A 19039-nucleotide genomic window follows, 5' to 3' on the forward strand; every position below is an offset into this window, starting at 1 on the left:
AAAAAAAAAAAAGATTTAATCCAGTGATATAAAAACTGATTCTACTTGTCTTGAAGTTTTCTAAGTCGTCACACTGGCAAATTCTTGAAACTTTAGCAATTCTTTCTCTTTCTTCCCAGGTACAAACACACTTGGAAAATCAGTCTAGATACCATATCCAGCAAAGTCAGCGGCACCAGGTGAAGCAGTACTTGACCCTTGACACAAAACTGTCCAGCCAGACTCTCTCCCTGTCCCACTCCCACACAGTTCAGCCCACAGGAGTGACCTCTATTTTAAGGAACGGACACATGCCTCCAGTCAGTGATATTGGTACACCAGAGAGTCCCGTGACCAAGCTGCTGGCCCTTGGAGGAGAACATGAAAATGCGGTAGGGCAAAGCTAGCAAAAAGAATGGGGAATTGGGCATTTTTTATTTCTATGAAAATGTGATAGGATTCACCTTTTATTCACTGTGGGCAAGAGGTTATTGTCTTCACTTTCATAGAGACTTTAGTTGCAGAGCATGTGCCCTGAGTCCTTTCAGATTACATGAACAGTTCTCTTGAATGCCATGCAAATAGCTTATTGCAAGATCAGGCTTCTAAACTATGGCCAATGCATACCTAGGAATGCAAACTTTTTATTTTTTTTTCCCAGATAAGAGTTATTTTTGTCTAAAAGTACTATCCTAGCTGCATAACAAAGTTAAATACTGATTAAAGATGTAACTGAAAGAATCATTCATTCATTTTTCAGTTAGCTGGTATATTTATATACGGGTTATCTTGGGTAAATTGGCATAGATCTGCTAACTTTAGGCCACCATCGATTTTAACAGAAGTACAGCTATTATACAATGTCACATTCTCAGACAGTGTGAGATGTAGATCATTATGGCTTTTAATACTTAAATAGATTTCAAGAGATAGTGCTTATTAGGTAAAAGGAGAATTCCTGCAGAAATAAGTGGAGGTGCCATTATCATATCTTGGGCATTAATAGAAGAGTCTTACAAATACCCTGTGACCAATCTGAGCAAACTTGGATGCCATACAGCTAAGTATAAGTGAACTGAAAGGATAAAACCAGTACTTGTTGGAGGGTTCATTTGTGAACCCTCTGTTCTTTCTACATTGACAAGTGACAATTAACGTCAGAATTATGGATTATTGAAACCATTACTCTGCAAAGATTGTTTTAGATGGCCTTCATGGTACTCTGTGGCCACCTTTGCACTGGCAATTACAGTGTCCTGGAACGGTTCTTAAGTACCTTGTATATGTGACCAGGAACAACTGTTTCCTGTACTATTACAACTCTTTATCCTCCAGAGCAAAAACAACTGCTTGCAAAGAACCTCTTATTCCCTACTGAGCTGTGCCTGTTGGTATTTGAGAAGGTGATAGTTGGAGTTAACCAAAATCCTTGTAGGGATCATTCCAGTCACACAGCAAGAAAATGTAACAGAATATTAATGAAAGGTTCTACTTTTACTGCCATAGCACAAATATCTGCCTCTGATTTTGTGGGTCGACTATAGTAGGAGGCATTACTTTCAGAGCAACCCTTGAAGACATGCTGTGTCAATTGACCTAAAAAGACTATTGAATGGTCCCTGAGCTGTGCGTGATCTTTCTCTGTGCTACGTAGTGATGTTTCTAGTTGATGCATGGAGCCTCCTCCATTTCCTTCAACTACGGTCTCATCTATATATTCCATCTGCTTCAGCAGATTTTGATTCAGACTAGAACAAAAGTCCAGAAGGCTGGCTAAAGAAATATCCAGTGTACTGCCAAGCACAACACAGACTGTTGAATCTAGAGAACAGTGTATAGTACCAAATTTGAGTGACTCATACTCTTGCAGAACCACAGGTTCCTTTCAGTCTTCCTGTGCCAGTGGAGCAATACACTGTGAATATGACACATTTGATGACAGAACTGAAGGTGACAGATTGTATTTACGTCTTAGCAATGTGCTTTTGTTGTCTGATTTTGGTGTTGCAATAAGGGATTAGGAAAGAAGAGTGAGTTGGTGGCTGGAAAGAAAGATGCTAAACCTAGGAAAGAAGTAATGCTAAACCGCAAAAGTCTACAAGAATTTTAATAAGTGAATATTTTGTAGAAGTATTTGAATTATTTGAATTTTAAGATATAAACTTCTGGAATTCTTTATTGAAGTAATAAATACAATTATATTCCATATATTTTCAGAATAATATTTTCTGCAATAATAATAATTATCGATCTTAAAATATTATTTTAATAGATGGAAGAGGTTATTGAAGACATAATCAATATGGAATCAAGCTTTAATGATGATGGGATAGGTTGCTCTGAAACACCTCTTCTGATGCAAAGAACTGTAAGTATTTTGTGGAATTTGGTCTTCATATTTATAATAGAGAAATTCACTGAGCTATTCAATTGCACATTACATGTCAGAAGCCAAAGCAGTGCTATCAATGGATTATTCTTCTTTCTCTTTAGCTACCCATCTCTTTATCAGGAAACATAATAGGAAAAGGTTTCAGTGTGGTGGGGACAGAGGTGTTCTAAGAGTTCTGATTAGCTACTGAAATAACTTAAGAACTTGTGGTTCTAGCCCAGCAGCAGCTCCATTGTCACAGCTGTAGTTCACATGTTGGACTATGAATATGCAGATTCTCTCTACTCTCAAAGGCCTTAGAAAGCTTTGCTTAAAGGCTCTTCTACTTTATGTTAAAAATAAAATAAAAGCTTGGCTTTTTTACATAGTAAAAATTACATAGTAGTACCTAGAGTAATGTATTTACTTCAGTGTCATATATTAAAGCAAGTGTTGCCCCTGTTTGTTGGTTTTCGTAAAGAGAAGTTGTGCTTTTGCTGAGTAATATTAACAACAATGATGAAATGCTTTACAGTAGCAATCATAACAAATTATGATTGCTCTGTACGCTCTTTTTTAAAAAAATAAAATAATGTCAAAGGATTGACAAATTTACTTAAATTTTCATACATGATACAGTTTTGAAGAGAAAAGATGGACCTTTTCTGGACACAAATGCTCATTATTATTTGGGAAAACAGTGTCCATAATTTTTTTTTTCTGGTTACAAAACATCATTGTCTACCAAAAAATATATTAGAAGATAAGATCTCTGCATCGCTATGTTGCCCAGTACAAAGGCCAGTTTTAATGGCAATTAATAATTCCATAAATACCTGGCATTTGCATAGCATTTACAAAAGTAATACAGTATAATTTGTACACATCTCAGTACAGAACATAGCAAAGATGTGCTCCTTGGGGGCTGAATTAATATTTTGGTTGAGATTAATGTGAAGCATGGGAGAAAGCTTTCAGATGTTGTATCATGGACTAGTGATGGGAAGCACGAATTCTGGGTTTTGATTTGGACTTGCACTCCCTCAACACCTTTTAAAACTGAATGATATAAATCTACCCTAATTCCAGACTCATTAGTCTTTATCTAGCCGTGAAGGACATACACCAGTGAAATATACTGAATACTCTATTCTTGAAGAGCAAGGTGAGATGTAAGGGCTTTTAGTCCTAATCTACATTTTACTTTCAAAGATTTTATACTCCTACAATGACTGTGTGTCAGATAATGATGTACAGACTTCTGTTTGTATAAGGGAAATCAACAAGTTGCTAGGTAAACTGGAGAACAATGTATATTTCCAAATATTCAGTAGTATGGCAAAATGTAGCTTGCCTTCAGCTGTGCATGCAAACTGCGCCAGAGTGGGAAGAGTTAAGCAAATCTCTGCCTTTGCCTCTTCCATCTTCTCTTTTGGCAATGTGCCCTTCTTTAGCACAATGCTGAAGTGTCACACCTTAAATGTTATGTTCCTTGGATTACTACACTTGGTGCAAAAGTGTCTCTCTAAAACTGTGATAAAATCAGTGTCCTGGTTTTCTTAATATGGTAGATAATCTTTTCTTCTTTTTCTTTTTCTTTTTTTTTTTATTAATTATTTCTTTTTTTTTTTTTTCCTTTTCCCCCACAAATCTTTAAGCTTGACACAGCCCAATTTCTGACTTTTCTCAGTAGACAGTGGTTGGGATTAAGGACTTCACAGTATTACCCATTGTGTGTTGCTGTGAACTGATGTTTGCGTTAGTTAGATGCATCCATGTACCATTTTAATGACACATTAAACGAGGACACTGAATTCTATGAGACCACTCATGTGAATAATTGCTCAGACTCATTGTCTGACCCTGAATTAATGAACAATAGTCATGTATTAGTAGAATCAGAGAAGTGAAAACAAGAACATACCTCCATCTCTTATTAAAATTATAGCTTCTAAAGAGCAGTTACTCTGTCTTTTATTGTGCTTCGCCTAAAATTCACAAAACTTTTTGGTTTTGATCAGGAACTTAAGAATTGTTCAAAATAGGGAATAGCCTTTGTTTTTCTTTCTCTTAACACCACCCAATTGCTATAAAATTACCTTTTAAAATGACTTTTAAAAGTTGAGTTACAAGATAAGATTATGTCCATCCCATGTGCAAGAGATCATACTTCATCTGAAAGTATTTGTAAACCCTGTTATAGAGCTGTCCAGAAAATACAGCTGAAATTATATGATCTGTTACTTGAAGAAAATATTTTGTTCACACTGGAAAATGTACTTATAGAGTAATAAAGCTGTAAAACAATTAGAATCTCTACTTTTAACCAGGTTCAAGTGGTAAGAAAAAATTAGATTTCTCTGTTGATAATGTTTAAAATTTAATCAAGAAAATTTGCAATTGAAAGAGAGCACAACCAAATTATAATCCTTTTCCTAGTTTCCATAATTCGGTCTTGTGAAAATGTTTACTAAGACAGTAACATACACAACCATATTATACGAAATCCATTTCTGTTCTAAATAACACATTTAGAAAGACAGATATCTTTCTGACCTCATAGACAACACTGCAAAGTTTCCACTTGAAATGAATATGAGTGAGTTTTTTGAAGGTGAATAATGTTGTTTATGTCTCATACGTTAACAGATTTTTGTAAAGAAAACATTTTTCATTTCCATCAAAATTTCATTCTTATTCAAAACCTTCCAAGTATCTTAAACATTTTACTGTGAATTTCACGTTTATTGAATTTCATATGCTCGGAACATACAAAATGTAGATTTACAGGTTGGTAAATATAAAACAAATATTACATCACTGTTGAAAGTTTAGAGTAAGTACTAAAACGCTGCGGTTTGTATCCTTTTTAATACCTGAAGGGAAGTGTAGGAAACATGCTGGATCAAGGGAGATATGCAGAGCATTAGTCACAGTGAAGAGAGCCAGAAAAGAGCAGAGTTAAAAAACAGAATCTCTGCGCTTCTCAGTATTGGATTTGACAGTGTGACCCAGGGAAACCTTTTGTTTTTACTAAATGCTGTTTTGTTTTGCTAATATGTGTATACAGCCCTAGGACTCACCAGCAAACCATTGATTTAGCAAACACAACAGTCATCTCTGTGAAAAAGTTTGGCATTTTCCCAGTGGTTTCCTTTAGAAATAATTGCTGAATCCCAGATAACCAGTGTGTAGATACTGGGATAATGATTGCTATTTGACATGGAGTCCACTCAAAAGTACATCAAAGGCATTAGGATATTTACTGATTTATAGTGAGAATAAGATGAGAAGATAGTACAGTTCTGAAAGACACAGACTTCTCCTATGGCGCTGTGTGGGGACAGTGCTAAAAATGATTCAATTTTGTGAACATATCCAAGGATTATAAATCGTCTTTTGTTCTGATACTCCAGAATACAAGGCCTTTTAGCAGCACACTTGAAGGGAAACAAAGAGGCTCTGTATACGTTTGGTGGCTGGTGGTGAGTGAAGGAATTCTGCTTGAGGGAGAGCAGTACCATAAAAAAGGGTCTTGAAAAAATCCTCAGCAATGGCCCACTAATGATCTGTTGAATGAGGTGAGTTAACTGTTGCTGGAGTAGTAGGTATGGAATGGTTAAACAAAATGGAAAAATTCAGATTACTTGGGAGAAAAGGAAAAGCTTGTCCAGGAAAAAAACAAAGAACAATACCTCTTTGTTGATTTGTTTACTATGTCCAGATCTAAATAGAGTTAAAAAAAAAACCAAAAAGCGATATACCAAACTAAACAAGTGTCTGTTCCTCTGTACACTAAAATTGTCTGTTTTGCCCAGCAATAACAGGGATAGTTATAGTTTGTCCATAACCTGATTCTTCCCAGCTTCCACCTTTACTTTGCCCTCCTTCCAGGAACTCAAGTGGCTGCCTGTAAGATAAAGGGGGCCTCTAGTTAAATCATTAAAAGATGCCTATGATGTTCAGACCAAAGCAATAATAAAGCTAAGCTCAGCCTTATCAGCCAGCCTCAAAGGGTTCTCCTTCCATTCCTAGGCCTGTGGTTGTAAACATGTAGCTTGAACACTGCTTCACTAACTCACTTTCTGCTTTCATGTTTGCTCACCCATAACTAAGGAGTCACTGACTGAGAGGGGAAGAAAAAGACTTGGGCATCCTGAAAGGCATGCTTTTGCTAACCATTAGATAGTAGGGCTGAAGTGGCATGCTTCAGGGAGCAACAGCACATGGGGACCGTAGTGCTGTGGGGATATGTTGGCTTACAAGAGAGCTCCTCTTGAAGAGTCCTGAAAGATTTCATGAGTTCATTAGCATTACTGCATGTTTATAGTATACTCTCACTGAGATTGGTCTGCTTACTCTCTGCTTTGGAGTCAGGTCAGTTTGGATTGCTCCACTTCTCTCACTGTAAGCTTGTAGGAAAACAGCTTACAGAAAAAATCCTGATTTGTACTGTGGCTCACTTGTGGCTTGACTTTGGTCAGCTCTTTTGGCATTTGAAAAAATCTTAGGATGTGCAAGAATGGGTTATAGGTTAGATCAGGACAGAAGAGGCTGGTTGTTTTCCTTCTCTGATATATATGATTCTGTCGACTACAGACAGTTCTCATTAAATCTATTAACTCTGCATTTGATTTTATAGAGACACTTTTAATAAAAATAGTCAGTCTGCAAGATCTCAATTCTATTACAAGCTCTCTGAGGTCACAGTTTCTTATCATGGCATTAATAATTTGGATTTGTACTAATTATTTTTCAAATACTTACGGCTACCATTTGGATGAATTACAAAAACTGTTGTCAGTCCTATTCCCAGGAATTATACAGAAAGAAGAAATTCAAGTAGGTATCCTCAAAACTATTTTATTCAGCAATTGTTTGGAATACTAAATCATGAAATAAAATCAGTTTTCCAAAAGGTCTATTTTGCATTGTTGATCTAGATAGCCCTATGCTACATAATCATATGATTATTTCTTAATTTAGGGAATACTGATGGCACTTGCCAATCTTTACAAGTTTGCAAAATCTGCTAAAACACTGTAGAGAAGGAGCTAGAGTAAACATTAACAAACTCATTTGCTTAGGTTGGGTAATTTGAAAAGGCTGCATAACATCAATGAAAATGCTTTGTCAATCACATTCTACACTAGATTAGTCTTAAAGTCCAAGGAAGAATCAAAGTTCACCTTTGCATATAAACTTCTGTCTAGCAGTTCTGGTATCATTTACAAGTTTAAAGAAGAAAAATGAAGGAGAAAGAACAGTCTGTAGCAATTGTGGAAATAATAGACTCCTCAAAAATAAAACTGGTGAGCAATTTTTTTCTTTGGCTTTCTTCAATATTATAAAAGTTACTAGATGGGAAATTGTGTCTTTCAGCAGCAGAGAACTAGCAATGAAATGCACAAACTGAGAGCTCCTCAGAATTATTTTCTTGAGCTGAAAAAAACGTTCTTTCTTCCTCTTTGTTTTTCTAAAAGGCAGATAGACAGAAAGGGAAATATTCTTAAAAATACAATAGTTTGTACCACCTGCAGAGGGAAACTGAAACACGGTCTTCATCTTGGAGCTCAAAACATTTTGAACAGAGGTAAAAGAACGGAATAGATAAAAGAGGTTTGTATTTCTCCTCATATGCTCACAAAACTTACTTTTAGTAAGAATGTGTTTTGATATTATATCTTAATTTTTTAGGTAAATTACATATCTCTGAAAGTGTTTGGAAATAATCTACAGGCAACCTGTAATGCATGTAATCAGTATCAACTTATTAGTTCCCTCTTTGGGGGAGTTAGCTTGGCCCAAGGAAACATGCAAATGAGATTTTATCACAGGAATGCAAAACCAGAAATAATTAAAACAAACAAACAAAAGCCCAACAATTTGTAATCCAAAATCCACAATTTGTAATCCAAAACAATTTGTAATCAGTGTCAATTCGTTATCAACACGCTGCCCAACAAGTAAAGCTGAATTAATCACAACTAATCATAAACTACTCACATCTCCCCATCTGAACTCTTCACTTTTTTGTCTTCCAGAGGCAATAGCAGCCAATGATTTGTCTCACTGATTTTACATCAAACATTTAATATGAAATACATTGCAGTGAAGAAGTATCTATGTCTCTCCACAAATATGAGAGGAATCCTAAGAGTTCACTTAAATATTCATGTTTGCTCTATAGATATCTGTATTCATTTGTATTCTTGGTCTGTGGGAACAGACAAAAGACACACATGAAAACTTTCAAAACAGAGTTTTATCCGTTCTTATAAGTAACTCCAATACCCTCAAGAAATTGCATTGTTTAAAATTTTAAGAATCAGAATTTTGAAGTAGATCCTGGACTGGTGGACAATGGATAGAATTCAAATATGTGTTATCATATTGTAATCTGCTTTTGTTGATAGATAATCATAGAATCATAGAATGGTTTGGGTTGGAAGGTACCTTTAAGATCATTTAGTTCCAACCCCCTGATATAGGCAGGGAAACCTCCTCCTTCTAAACCAGGATGCTCAAAGCCCCCTTCAGCCTGGCCTTGAATGGCTCCAGGGAGAGGGCGTCCACAACCTCACTGGGCACTCTGTTCCAGTATTTCACCACCCTCACTGTAAATAATTTCTTTAGATATTTAGATATTTTTAGATATTTAAATACTGAATATTTGATATTTCCTTAAGTATTCGGATCTAGGCTAAACCTACCCTCTTTCAATTTAAAGCCACTTCCCCTTGTCCTGTTATTACATGTCCTTGTAATAAGTACGTCCTGGCTTTCCTGTAGCCTCCCCTCGTGTACTGGAAGGCGGCTACAAGTTTCCACCTGAGCCTTCTCTTCAAACAAATATATTTGTTTGTTGTGTGGGCACTCCTCTCTCATTCTAAGCTTTGTCCAGCTGGATCCGGAAGAAAATTTCTGTACTTCAGGGCTATCAGTCAGGTTCCATCTTATTCCAAAGCCTTGATAGCAGCTTCTGCTATGCATCTTAAGTGTTTTTGTCTTTACATAGCAATGCAAGAACTTAAGTCCTTACTGTGTTTCAGGTAGTCTCTAAGGCTACATTAAGCAAATTGGGCTCTGTAATAGATAAACTGTGGCTGTTTCTTGAGCTAAACTTCATTGAAAACAGTCACTACTAAGAGAATTCCAACCAAAACAAAACCCTGTGTGTTAGATGATAGATAATCCATTAAACGCAGCAGATCACAGAATACTACACAGTATTCATATGCTTAGATGATATGTGAAATGTAATAGAATATACAGTTTATGTAATATAAATATATGATAGAAGTAGTGATAATAGTGATGCTTGCATCTATATTCAAGAAAAATGGTTGGCATTCACATCCTGCAAAAAATCGAATTTTCATTTGTCCCTCAGCCTCATTTTTCTTCAGATTTTTTTTATGCCAATCACTGTTTTCAGATGAACACTTCAGATGATTTGGCATATGTATTTATAGAGGATAATGAGAGAAATAGAAGTTGAAAGGAACCAGGAATTAGTGAATTATCTGGTGTTACTAATAAAATAATCTTAGTAAAACAGCTGGCAGTCTTATTTAAATTGTCATTTTTGAGTTTCAGACTGTAGAGATTAGTGGGGCAGTATCCTGTTGGCTTTTTATTTCCAGCTCTCAGCTGGCTCATGCCATACCAGGACATCATTTCACTTTTGGTTCATGTCTCTTATTAGCTTTGTAACCAGAAAAGTCAAGAAAAAAAAGAAAAAATAAAATGAAATAAAATAAATCAAATTAAATAGAGATGAAAACTGAAAGAACAGAACTCTACAGTAAGAGGTTGATTCTCCAGCAAATTCTTTTGCTTGGTCATATTTGACCAGACATTTATCTAGACAATGTAATTTTATGTATGTGATCAGGGCAGAATGTACTATAACTGGGAAAATGAACAGAGTTCATTTTTCTGTGATGAATAATGAACCAGCTTGATGATCATTATTTGAAGATAAGAAATGAACTAGTTTTCATACATAATGTATAATATGTAATATAGTATATCTGAACGTTATGTTCCTGGTTGAGGAGCGTGCAATTATGAACCATGTTAAAGATAAATATAGAGGGAGATACAATTTGTTCTAAGGAAAACAAGTCTGAAAAGGAATACATTACTTTTCTGCTGTTCTTTTCAGATAATACAAAGAGGAACTGGAAAATTTTGTATATTAATTATTACTAAAGACATCTATTATTTTCAAATACATCAAGTGTTTTGTATTTTAATTAAAAATGGACCTAAAATCTTTAGCTGTTCTTGTTCCAGTTTCTAAACAGCATATATAACTTTTCTGATACCTTAAAGCGTAAACACATCTTTGCAAGAAAAAGAATATCACAATTTCTGTCTTTCACCTTTCTTCAAGCAGTCTAGCAACTGCAAAACAAAGCCAGAGGTTGAACTTCAGTCTTCTGAGTATAGGACTTTTATTGACCCACAAAATCATTCATCCTGTCTGCAATGCTTTTGAATTAGAAGAAAAGTCGCAACTCATTAAAACATACACTGAAGATATAAAAATTAACGTGTTATTGCATTCCCATTGATCAATTCTCTATCTGACCAAATTCAGTGCACATTTTGAAGTTTATCTATGAACTCCAAAGACTGATAAATAATTTGTGTATCATGTCTAAACAGAAAAGAATCACAGTAATAGGAATAGTGAACACATTTGATTTTACTTTGTATGTAAAATGAACTGTGAACATGGTTCCAAATTTAGATTTCTACATTTGGAATGCATATGACATTAGTAAAAAATCTTTGTAAAATCCCTCCTTTGATTTTTTAATTAAAATGAATAAGCAGGGATCACACTGAGATAGATGGTACTAACATATGTTCCATGGCTAAGGAGGAGAAGTAGCCTCATTTTACAAAACTGTTCTTTGAAGTGATGCTATCAATTAGGTTCCAACGATAACATGATTTAAAGGGGATATATTTAGGGGTAGGCAAGATTAAAGTATTGTACTAATATTTCACATGTGAACACTTTAATCTGGATGCAGTATGAGCAGGTATTATTTTTTATCAAGCATCAAAAGAAATATTCTCTTGTAGAGATAGTACCCAATCTTTCAGGTTAGGCAGCTACAATTTCTTCTTAGAATAAGTAAGGTAGTATGTGCTTTGCTTCCCTGTTCGAGTTTGCCAGGTCAGTACATACAGTACAAGCAATCTAACCCTGTATGTTGGAGCCAACAGTCATCAGAAATGTCTGTACTACACATGAGGTACTCTAGATGTATTACATACTTCTGTTACTACAGAAAGCCTTTGGAGTGTTGATGCCCTCAAAGTATTGTGTGCCTGCTGTTACTAACCATGAAAAAAAAGGGGTAACTTAAGGAAGTTTCTGCTAGCAGGACAATTCCTGCAGCTTGCTTCCCACTAGCTATATTCCATGGGCTCTTCTGACCTGTACAGAATGAAGACTTCTGGTAGAGGAAGTCAGGTTCTGATCTCTTCCTTTTCTGGGAGTTTTAACACTTCTGATCATATACATGTGCTTTATGACCTTTACATGATCACGGAGGACTGAGAGAAATGGTAGCTGGACATGAGCTTTTGCCAACTGGAAGTCCATCCTTCTTGCTCTAAGTTTCCTCTGGGGAAGCAGACTGGATGATGAATTGTTCTAACTTGCCAGGACATTCTAGATGACAATGGGGAAAAAGTACTTGTTATCATAGGCCTTAGATATTTTAGGGAACTAGGACGTGAAAGGTATGTGCTCTTCAAAAATGTTTGTACTTTCATCACTTCCATGATTTTTGGATGCATGGAGAATTGCTTATTACTGGAATTATTCTTTCTATGTAGTCTTACGTATCCAGGATTTATTGATTGTAGCTTCCTTTCTGTGAATGAATATTAGTGAATTATCTACAGATTGTAGAGAAAGGAATCGATCAGGATTAATTTCTAATTAAGTGGCAGGCTAAAAAGATGACAAAGATTTAGTTAAAAGATATTAATGAAGTGCTCCAAGAATCAGTCCTGAGCTACAGTTTATTTTGTTTTTATTAGTGAGTCTGGAATAAAAAGGTACAGATTTTCTGATGCAGTTTACCAAGGTAGCAAAAGTAGAAAGCATTTCCAATACAACAGAGGGTCAGGATATTGTAGTGGAAGAATTATATGACTGTGATGACAGAATAGTATAAATGGAAGGCATGTAATAGCGCAAGGTCATTCATTTAAATACTAATAACAGAAATGTCTGCAGTAAGCTGAGAGCTCATTAGCTGGAGATGACAGAGAAAGATCTGGTTACATTAGTTGCTTAGAAGATGACCCTAAGCCACAAAATGATGAGAATGGAAAAAAAAAAGGAGATAAATATGTTCTTAGGATCTATCATAAGAGAGATTTCCAAAAGACAGCAGGGAATATCCACTGTAGAATTCACTGGGTTGAAAACTTTTAAAACGCTAAATAAACTGTTCAGAAAAACTAATTCAAAGCAGAAAAGGTAGAGAGAGGAATGTTAGGACAAATCACAACGTGGCAAGTCTTGCTAAAGAAGCATGAACAGTTCTATTTAGCAAAACAAAAGCAATTGAAATGTAGATGCTAAAAAATGAATTACATAAGTTAAAGGAATATAAAAATGAAATAATATTTATCCAGGAATGGAAATAAAAATAAAGATTTTTAAGAATACTTCACAATCATTCAAATTCTGGAACATGCTCCAAGTCAAAATATTGGAGATAGGAAATCTAATTAATTTTAGGACAGAGTATGGTTTGTTTATGAAATGTGATGCTATGGTAATTGAACCCAACATCCAAGAAAAACATGCTAGCCCAGGGTCTCTGTCTAGACTGAACATTACCACAGTCAACAGAATTTTTAAATTAATAAAAGTATACTTGCCTTTCAAACAAGGTTCAGCTGTTATTTTCTACCTGTGCAAAATTGATGAAATCATAATCCTCACAGACTTGCATTACTGTAATGCAAATATGTCATGCAAAGATTAGCTAAAATGAACAAATAGTTTAATAGTATAAAACCATGTAAGTGAACACTATCGTGGCAGTGTTCCTATAGGAACTATAGATGAGCAGGCCTAACTCTTATCCATACATTTTATTGTATTAGTATATATAAGATAACTAGATAATCCTTCTATTTCATTTCTAGAAAATATGGAAATGCTATTTGATTTAATTCTTCCTGAAGTTAAGCAATATTTATTAATAGTTGTCATGCTATAGGATCTGGAATAGTATGGTATTCCTCTTAATAGGAAATAGTATTACCTTAAAAAAAAAAAAAAGACCAGATATATGGCCTGCTCGATGGATTATGAACTGTTGGATGGATTAGGAATTGGCTGCTGGATGCAGCCAAAGGGTTGTGATCAATATTTCTGTGTCAGGGTGGAGGCCGGCCGCAAGCAGTGTCTCTCAGGGGTCGGTCTTGGAACCAGTGCTCTTCAACATCTTCATCAATGACACAGACGATGGCATCGAGTGCACCCTCAGCAAGTTTGCAGATGACACTAAGCTGAGTGCTGTCAATACACTGGAAGGAAGAAAAGCCATCCAGAGGGACCTGGACAGGCTGGAGAAGTGAGCCCATGAAAACCTAATGAGGTTCAATAAGGCCAAGCGCGGGGTGCTGCACTTGGGTCGGGGCAATCCCAAGTATTTATACAAACTGGGGGAAGATTTCCTTGAGAGCAGCCCTGCAGAGAAGGACTTGGAGGTCCTGGTGGACAAGAAGCTGGACATGAGCCAGCAGTGTGTGCTTGCAGCCTGGAAGGCCAACTGTGTTTTGGGCTGCATTAAAGAAGAGGTGACCAGCAGGGAGAGGGAGGTGATTGTTCCCCTCTACTCAGCTCTTGTGAGGCCCCATCTGCAGTACTGTGTATGGCCCGCAGTACAGGAGAGACATGGAGCTCGTGGAGCGGGTCCAGAGGAGGGCCGCTAAGATGATCAGAGGGCTGGAGCACCTCTCCTATGAGGAAAGGTTGAGGGAACTGGGCTTGTTTAGCTGGAGAAGGGAAGCCCTTCCAATCGTGGCCTTCCAATACTTGAAAGGAGCATATAAACAGGAGGGGAAACAGCTGTTTACAAAGGTGGAGAGTGATAGGACAAGGGGGTATGGTCTTAAACTGAGACAGGAGAGGTTTAGGTTAGATATTAGGAGGAAGTTTTTCACACAGAGGGTGGTGACACACTGGAACAGATTGCCCAAGGAGGTTGTGGATGCCCCATCCCTGGATGCATTCAAGGTCAGGCTAGATGTGGCTCTGGGCAGCCTGGTCTGATGGTTGGTGACCCTGCACATAGCAGGGGAGTTGAAAATAGATGATTGTGGTACATTTCAACCCAGGACATTCTATGATTCTGTGAGATATGAGAGATTGCAAACTGCAATCACAGCTGTCCACTGCCAGCTAGCGATCTGGTAGTGAACTCTTTATCACACAGTTCAACCTGCAGAGCAGTTTGGACACAAATATCAAATGTGACAAACTCATCTGAATGAGGCCTTTACAGTGCTTGTCTTAGACACTGCCAGCAATCACCAGGACTCAGGTTCTTGTGAGATTCTGCTGAGCTCAAGCCAAGCTCAGGTACTTCAAGTAAAGTTTGCTTTTATAATTGGTTTAAACTTCGAAGTTGAGCATCTTTCAGGATTGAGCCCAATAAATGGAAATTCTCATGTTCCAGTCTGTGCACACAGGCACTGAAGATCCCATGACACTTTATACAAAAGGAAGAACGTTAACCCTAGTGTCCCTGCCAAATACTAACTTCGTTAATTACAGTCTGCTTTCTTTAATTCTCCTTGCAGTTTTAATTAGATACAGTATTATTCTCTTCCTGTACCACATTGTCACTGGTTATTCCCACCGAATCACTTACTGTGTTAAAGGTTTTTAATCTTTTGTCCAGAGCTGACTGCATTTTAGAAGCAGGAAAATGAGTAATTATATACTGCTATATTTAATGCATGTGTGCTCACCCTTTACAAGCCACTTGCATCTAGATTCTCAGACATACATACACAAATGTATGTATTGTCAGTGCAAAGGTTGAAAATGATGTGACTTACCAGGACTTCTCAGAACATCACAGATGTGAACCAATGTAGCTCATGACACCTGCAGGATAAATAGATTATTTCCTTGGACTTCTGCATTTTCATACCCAAATATCTGTGCTTCCACATCTCTAAACTGAAACAAGAACATGCTTTTGATGCAGTGTAATTAAGTGCAGATTTTAAGTGCTTTGGGATTCGTTGGATTTGATAGTGCTATGTAATTTTAAGATCACTACTGTACACAAATCTTATAGCAAAGGATTTGTACTTTTAGTAAGATTTCATTGTGTTAATTTTTTTTCTTTTTTTTTGTTGTAAGACAATGTCAGTGTATATATTTATCTCGTAAGGTAGATCTTTAAGCTATTTAAAGCTTCATATTTAAAAAAATATTTTCTATTTGTATGACATCATGAGAGATAAATGACATTATTGGGCATGGAGCACTAATGCATAACCAAACAGGCAAATCTATTTTAAAATACTATTTCTATAGCATAACCCAATATGCATTTTAATTTTAATTATTAAAAAAAACCCACAAAGTTTATTTATGTCTACATTTCTAAAGCAGCTTCCTACTTTCATAGACAAAAATGTAACTTTCTTCACATTGTGTCAAAATTGACTAGTTTCCATTTTAAGCTTCTTTTCAAGTTCTGTTTGCAAGGATTTCCAGGGTGGATATTAATGCTAAGCAAATTCAGGCAGAAAGGTGGAACAAAGTACTACTCTGCTCTGTTTTTGGCTTTGTATCTTTATACTTCTCCCATAACCAGCGATGTAAATATATTTCAGGAAAGATCCACTCTTCTTTGCTCAGTTGTTCTTATGTGTTGTGGTTTAACCCAGTAGGTAGCTAAGCACCACGGTCATTCACTCACACCCCCCACCTCCCAGTGGAATGGAGGAGTAAGAGAAAAAACCTGAAGTAGAACTCATGGTTTGAGATAAAATCTATTCAACAAGAGGGAAAAAGAAGTGGAGAAAATAGTAATGATAATTACTGTTTTTGTATATCTATATATACATCTATGTACATCACATACATACATATATATACATATACACACACACATATATGTATATACAAAACAAGTGATGCACATCACAATTGCTTGTCACCAGCCAAGTGATAGCCAGCCAGTACCCAAGGAGTGGCTGCCCACCCCCATGGGCACTATTTTTCAAGGTTTTTTTAGCATGATGTCATATGGCTGGGATAGCCAGCTTAGGTTGGCTGTCCTGGTTCTGTTCCCTCCCAAATCCTTGTGCCCCCTTAGTCTCTGTCACCATCAGGGCAGTCTGAGAAGCTCAGATATCCTTGGCTGCGTGCAGCACTGCAAGAACTACTAAGGAAAAATCAGCTCTGTCCTAGCTGAAACCAGGACATCATGTGATTTTGAAAATAAGAGTTTGCTTGGATTACTGCTCTTCTTTACCTGATCCTGAATCTTGACATCAAGAGTTATTCCTAGCATGATAATTTACAGCAGATTTTTCCCTGTGTCACCATTTCTCATAAAAGATTGAGTTAGAAGAGAACTTACAGATAATCTGCTTTCATTCTCCTGTCATGTGCAGGACACATTCCACTAGACCAGGCTGTTCAAATCTCCATCCAACCTGGTTTTGAACACTTCCAGGGAGGAGGCATCCACAACTTCTCTGGAAACCTAGTCCAATGCCTCACCACCCTTACAGTAAAGAATTTCCTCCTAATACCTAAATCTATCCTCTTCCAGTCTTGGAATGATGGGTTTCAGTTTCATTATTGTCATATCCATGTGGAGTAATGAATCTGCCTTCCTAATGACTGACAAAAAAATTTCAAAAAATGAGGGGAAAATGCTGGAGACTGTGTGGAACAAAGATAATATGGGACATTTGGGGAAATACTGCATTCCTTTGGCTACCCAATGGAAGTGGTAATACATCCAGGCATTGATTTTGGGGCAGATATTTGCTCAAAGCCCTGGCTGTGTGGGATGCTACTTCAGCAATTCTGCTGATGGAAGGCATCATTTGAATTTGTGTCACTACAGGCAGTGTCAGCTGAGTTAGATGACATTACGACCACATTACAACCATTAACTGCGTAATCTAATTGAGCTGAAATGTCTACCACTGGCTTTGGGGTTACTCACCCTAATTGTCAGAGAGCTTTCGAATCCTCCACACTTGTACTTTCAGGTGTCTTGATAGTGATTTTTCATTATAGCCAGTGAAGTGTTTTTAAAACCTTTTCTTTTAGATTTGGGCTTTGTCACTTGAATTCATGTTTTGTGAATAGACTACAGACATTTAACTTTAGTAAGATCATAAAGATGACTCACTGATGTTTCTCGTGAGTTTGTGTTGAACTGTTTAGTTTGGGTTTTTCGATATTGATTTTGACAATCTTAGAAAATTTATCAGCAGTTACACTCAAATTATTGAAATCGTGTACACGAATGTGCAGACCATTTAAAATACGACATATACAACACACAATGTCATATTTGTTTTTCATTTGTTAGATTATTTATGAGATTATTTTGTTTTCAGCAGTTACTATTTCTCAATTTACAATAGTAACCTAACTCTTATAATGGCCTTATGCAGTGTCCACTGTAATTAGAGTAGGACTCACATTGACTCTCATTTTCTTTCTATCAGTACTAAATATCAAATTTCTGTGTCATATTATTTTAATAAGCAAAAATATTTTACAGTACTGTAGGAAGTCCTTAAACATGTCTGAAGTAAATATGAGTTTACTTTTGTAATATAGTTACACTGCCATTGAAACAAAGAAAAACTAATGTTGAAGCTGCAGTGCATGCTGTAATACTTGTCAGTTTTCCTCTCAGGAATGAAACAAAGGTGCTTAACATAGAAATGTACTTAGCTTTCAAATCCTGAATATTAAACATAACTTGTTCTTGAGTAATACTCATCTGAATTCCAAACATTCTCTTAAAAGGTATTTTCATTGAGAGATCAAATATTTAATCAGATTTTCAAAACTGACTAGATGTTTCAGTTTCTAATGGTACTTAAGAATTCTCAGTTCTCTTATGTAAAAGACATCTACAATTTATTTTAAAATGAGCATGTTATTTAAGTGTTTTCAAAAAGAATTCTGAATGTTTCATTCCATTCTGGGCTAACAGGAGAATTTAACACAAACTATGCTCTCAGAAAATTTAGTAGAATTACTATTAAAACAATAAAGCATATTTTCAATTTAAGAATTATTAATAAAAATATAGTAAGCAGTACCACTTGATAATTTCATACTAAGCAAATCATTGGGAAAATGTCTCAGTTGAGAATAACTTATGGTGAGGCTCACAGTTTCTACAAGAAGACAAATGAGCAGAATATTATAAAAGATGGTTCCCAGTAGAAATTTAGTTGGTGTCTCAATGACCTACCTGTAAAATCCTAGGGTGCTTCAAGATGTATATTTAAATCTGTAAAAATTAGTTTTCTTCTTGGCCTGTTGGATGCAAACTCAGTTTCTGAGTCCTTTTACGTTGGTCTCTAAAGTAAAAGTAAAAAGGTCTTCATAGCCTGTATATGCATCATGAAGTAAAA

The 19039-nt window shown here is 36.2% G+C and overlaps 1 protein-coding gene across 4 annotated transcripts in view; it reads left to right on the forward strand.

Moving 5' to 3' along the window:
• TFEC (transcription factor EC) overlaps positions 1 to 19039 on the forward strand; it is a 67807-nt gene that overhangs the window by 29593 nt on the left and 19175 nt on the right. For 3 of the 4 annotated variants that reach the window (XM_031553244.1, XM_031553245.1, XM_031553243.1), the window contains exons 2-3: positions 120 to 371; positions 2252 to 2347. In XM_031553244.1, the coding sequence (XP_031409104.1) occupies positions 291 to 371; positions 2252 to 2347 (177 nt within the window). In that variant the 5' untranslated portion in view covers positions 120 to 290. Of the gene's footprint in view, positions 1 to 119; positions 372 to 2251; positions 2348 to 7481; positions 7663 to 19039 lie in introns of those variants that run through there. The other variant, XM_019612492.2, reaches the window with a different exon arrangement.

Source organism: Meleagris gallopavo, chromosome 1 (genome assembly GCF_000146605.3).
Source record: "Meleagris gallopavo isolate NT-WF06-2002-E0010 breed Aviagen turkey brand Nicholas breeding stock chromosome 1, Turkey_5.1, whole genome shotgun sequence".
NCBI classification, from domain to species: domain Eukaryota; kingdom Metazoa; phylum Chordata; class Aves; order Galliformes; family Phasianidae; genus Meleagris; species Meleagris gallopavo.